Genomic DNA, 4,885 nt, shown 5'->3' with positions numbered 1-4,885 from the left:
AGCAAGCTCTTTAAGTGAGTCCTTTCATTGTTTCTAGAAATTTTGCTACAGGGGACACGCACAGAAGTGGTGATGCACGCCTGGCATAACCTCACGCAATGTTAGGATCAGACCCTACAAGGTAACAAAATAGTCATTCGATATATGTTACAGTCACCGATAACACAGATAACTTAATTCGGAATAGTCTTTGAATTTTTTGTTATTAATGCAAAATAGTCCTTCAAATTGTGTTCATTAATTCAAAATGATCCTTAAAATCATATATCGTGCTTCTAATTGAACATTATAGCCTATAGGTTATCTTTTACATGTCAGAGATGAAGCACTAATCATGTTCTATCTGATCTCCAATATTTTCATGCAAGAGCTCCAAGAACCACTTTCAGGTGTCTTTGTTCTCAACATGAACAGTAGCCCATGCAATTGGATATACATGGTTATTTGCGTCCTGACCCATGATGCACAATAGCCAACCTCCATAATAGGTCTTCAAAAAAGTACCATCTAGTCTTACCAAGAGTCTACAGTCACCCACAAAATCTTTCTTGCACCCATTTAAACAGACATAAAACTTTTTAAATACACCATCTCTGTTAGGCATTGGACTAACACCTAACTTGATAATTGAACCTGGATTAGATCTTAACAACTTCTTTGCATAATCTCTGAGTTTAGCATGTTCCTACTTGGCTACTTTAGCTTCTCTCCCCACCACCCATCATTACTCACGCAAACAAGAAAATAAGATGAATTGGAAGATGACGGAGAGGTCAAAGAAGAGAAAAAAACATGTAGGCTCCAAAACGCAACATGTGTTTGGCAGAGAAGCAGGTTGAAGCCTCGAAACGTGTCCTGCTCCTTGCATGCAAGCAGTGACTGAACGTGTTGACCACTTGGAACTCCCAAAACGCAAGTTGCGTTTGGCAGTAGTCAGGAGAAAAACGCAAGTTGCGTTTGGCAGACTCCCAGGTTGCATGAATGTCACGTGTTTGAAGACAGTGGTAATGGAGTCTATAAAACCGAAACTGAAAGCAAAACGCAGAAAGTAAAGGTAGAAGAGGTGAAAAGGTTGCTGGGGTTTTAAGTTACAAAATTCTGCTGAAATTTTGTGAGGAAGAAGAATAGAAAATTTAAGTTAAATATTATAAAACAAAAAAATAGTTCGTGATTTTACTAAACCTAAAGAATACTTTATTGAGTACTTAGATCATCCTCAAGTGGTAAGTAATTTTCTTTTTAATGTTTAATGATATATATATATATATATATATATATATATATTCGAATATTGTTTATTATGTATTATAATAAGTAATTTTATTATTATTATCGTTATTATTAACAGTATTATTAGGATTTATTTTTGCTACTGTAATTATACTATACTATTATTATTAGTAATGTTGTCATTATTATTATTATTATTATTATTATTATTATTATTATTATTATTATTATTATTATTGTTGTTGTTGTTTAATAAATTACAGTTATCTTGTTTTTATTAATCATTATAAATATATAAGTAAATGTTATTATTAACATTTTAAGAACATAGTATTATTTGAAAAAAAATGTGACGGTTCATGAACATTTTAATAATAATAATAATAATAATGTTGTTATTGTTATTATTGTAGCTAGTATTATTAGGATTAGTAACCGTATGTTGTTATTGTTATTATTATAGCTAGTAATATTAGGATCAGTAACTGTGTTATTATTATTATTATTATTATTATTATTATTATTATTGCTTTATGTTTTAGGAGAATAAGTATTGGATTAGTTATGATTAGGATATTGTTATATGTTTATAATAATGTCTTTATTAAAAGTAAACGTTTTTTTATCATAACGTTATTAATTATTATTATTATTATTATTATTATTATTATTATTATTATTATTATTATTATTATTATTATTATTATTTATCGTTAATTTTTTTTGCAGACTATCAGACATTTGTTGTTTAGAAAATTAGATCTGTTAGAGATCTTTAATGAGGTAGCTGCAGTTTTACTAGCACTGACTAAGTTTTAACACGTTTTAGGAGTAGGCGAACTGAGAAGTCATTGTGCACTACTGAGTGCTTTGGTCGAAGGATGGAGGCCGGAGACCCATACATTTCATCTTCTGGTCGGTGAGGTGACATTGACGCTGGAAGATGTTTCATATATTCTTGGCCTCTCGGTTAATGGGGAGCCCGTTACTGGTTGATCAGACAACAGTTACCAATTTTTTATGGAGAACTGCATCACGTGTTTTGAGTGGCTCCGGTTTGTACGACACTGGTGGTGAGAGCATGACAGATTTCGGTGGTTCTGACGTTGGCGGTGGGCTGGACATCGGTGTGTCTCAGGGTCATCCGTATAACTTACGGACACAGACTGCGCCTCCGGACAAATATACCCCATCCTTGTATGCGAAGAAGGCGCCGAGGAAGTAGTCTGTTGCAGTTGATCTTGGATTCAGCGTTGTATTCAGATTTGTATTCAGTGTCGTTTCTTATATTTAGATGATTGTGTTCTTTGTTCCTGTGTAACTTTGTTTGGATCGAAAATGTTTGTTCTCTAAAAAATTAAATAACGAGGTTAAAAATTTTATTTATTATAAATTGTTAACTACGTTAAAGTAAATGACGAGGTTACAAAAAAGTAACATATAATTGTGAAGTAGGTCATAACAAAGTTACACTAAAAAGCTTAACCACTAGTGACCTCCAGCGGAGCTTGGACCTGTACGCTGAGGACATCGGCTGCGGCTATATCCCTCGCGTCCACATATAGTGCACCGGCGAGGACCACGCATATCACACGAATCCATCTCATTCAAGTAGCGGGTTGACTTCGGTCTTCATTTCGTCGCACGCCTTAATGTCCAGTTAGCGATCACCTTCGCTCTTTCGTATCTATCCCACGTAAAGGGGCCACCCATCAAAACAAACTCGCCTTTGTACACCTTGCAAATTTCAGGCTTCTTATACACATCGTGCACGTACAGTTGCCAATCAAGACGCTAGTTGGTGCAACATGCAAGCACGTGGCGACATGAAAGTCGTTCGACCTGGAAATGGCCACAGTCGCAGTGTCGTTGTGCAAGGTAAACAGTGTAAATGGTACCATCTTGCATTTCGCGAACCTCAAACACTTCGTTGTGCCTGTCGAACCAGTTGACCACAATGTTTCCTGCACGTCGGAAGCTTTCTTCAACTCTCTTCGTTGCAAATTCTGAATACGTGAATCCATTGTGGAGACGCTCGTGAGTCTCGGTACTCTTCCAAGTGAACAACTCATTCAGCCGATAAAAAGTTGACCGGACAAGAGCAGTCACAGGAAGGTTGCGTGCACCCTTCAGGACAGAATTTGTGCACTCTACCAAGTTTGTCGTCATATCTCCCCAACGATGACCACCATCGAATGCTAACACCCATCTCTCAACACCGATTTCATTGCACCATTGAGTATATGCTTCACCCCGCTCTTTAAGCCTTTGGTAGTTTTTGTTGTACTCCTGCTCCGTCCTAGAATAGACTGTTGAATAAACCATTTAATCATAAGCAGATGCCACAAATTTACTATGAATAGAATCATAACAGCAAGTTGAAATACTTGTGTTCACCACGAGTTTATGCAAATATGGAGTCTTGAACTTCCTTAAGAAGTTGGACCCGATGTGCCTGATGCAGTACATGTGCCACGCTTTTGGTGGAGACCGTGCACTGTTACTGCGAGCTATTGCAGCGTCGATGGAGGTATGGCGGTCAGAAATAATACCCACACCATCAATGGTGACAACATATCTTCGCAAATTGGTTAGGAAAAACTCTCACGCGTCTGTTGTCTTGCCTTCGACAATCGCAAATGCAATAGGCACAATGTTTTGATTCCCATTATGTGCAACCACTACTAGAAGTGCACCTTTATATTTTCCGTACAGGTGCATGCCATCAACTTGCACCAGTGGCTTGCAGTGTTTGAATGTTACAATACACAAGTAGAAGCTCCAAAAAATGTGGTGCAGAACTCTTACACCTTGAACCTCTTCACTCTCACGGTAAACGGGGAACGTTTTAATTTGAACACGAGACCTTGGCATCTTCACTGTCATTGCTTTCAACCATACTGGCAGAGTCTGGTAAGAAACTTCTCAATCACAAAAAACTTTTGCGATAGCTTTCTGCTTTGCCAACCAAGCCTTGCGGTAACTCACATTGTAGTTGAACCTGCCTTGAACTTCCGCAATAACATACTTCACCTTTATCGAGGGGTTTGCTTCAACCAACGACCTAATGGCATCTGCAATTGTGTCTGAGTCCAACTTGGCATGATCTTGTGAAATTGTGCCCATGGTGCACATGTGCTTGCCATTGTATCTCCTGATTTCCCAACAAGCTTTTTTTCGAATCAAGCTAGTTTGGATAAGCCAGTCGCACCTTGCACCATACCCCTTGCATTTCACATAGAATGTATGTGGCTCAGACTGATACACAGTGTAATCAACTCCTCTAGAGATGGTGTAGCTTTTGATTGAAGACATCACCGACTCTCTCGAACCAAATTATATTCCGACACTAAACTCGCCATCTTCCGCTGCAACGTTGCCTTCACCTACGACATGCGCACCACCATCAGTTAGACAAGGCAAATAATTTAAGCACTATAGGAAACTTGAGTTAATAATCATAACATACCCGTATTCGCATACTCAGGAAATTTTGGGGCATGCATGACTTCGAGATATAGAGTCCACATAAAAGACGGAACAACAAACGGGTGTTGGCTTACAATGGCATTCGCTTCATTTTGCACTGCCGAATTGCCTGCCAGGTCTCTGTCATCATTTTCATCATCGACTTCATAGTTAGCTTCGAATTCTT

At 37.9% G+C, this 4,885-nt stretch overlaps 1 protein-coding gene across 1 annotated transcript; it reads right to left on the bottom strand.

The window, feature by feature from the left end:
* Positions 1 to 3,024: 3,024 nt before the first annotated feature.
* On the bottom strand, positions 3,025 to 4,116 carry LOC140183048 (uncharacterized). The gene is made up of 2 exons (XM_072231049.1): positions 3,855 to 4,116; positions 3,025 to 3,539 (listed from the first exon to the last, which is right to left on the bottom strand). Exons 1-2 carry the CDS (start codon positions 4,114 to 4,116, stop codon positions 3,025 to 3,027), a joined length of 777 nt encoding a protein of 258 aa, XP_072087150.1.
* Between the last annotated feature and the right edge of the window lie 769 nt (positions 4,117 to 4,885).

The sequence above is a fragment of the Arachis hypogaea genome, chromosome 3 (genome assembly GCF_003086295.3).
Source record: "Arachis hypogaea cultivar Tifrunner chromosome 3, arahy.Tifrunner.gnm2.J5K5, whole genome shotgun sequence".
NCBI classification, from domain to species: domain Eukaryota; kingdom Viridiplantae; phylum Streptophyta; class Magnoliopsida; order Fabales; family Fabaceae; genus Arachis; species Arachis hypogaea.
Note: the sequence above shows the minus strand (reverse complement) of the source record. Positions and strands in the feature narration are given on the sequence as shown.

Bases quoted from the DNA above. Each gene is read 5' to 3' on its own strand.
- LOC140183048 (XM_072231049.1), bottom strand. From the start codon at position 4,116: ATGACAGTGAAGATGCCAAGGTCTCGTGTTCAAATTAAAACGTTCCCC. The intron at 3,540-3,854 runs GCAAGACAACAG...TTTATTCAACAG, and splicing joins TGCATTTGCGATTGTCGAAG to TCTATTCTAGGACGGAGCAG.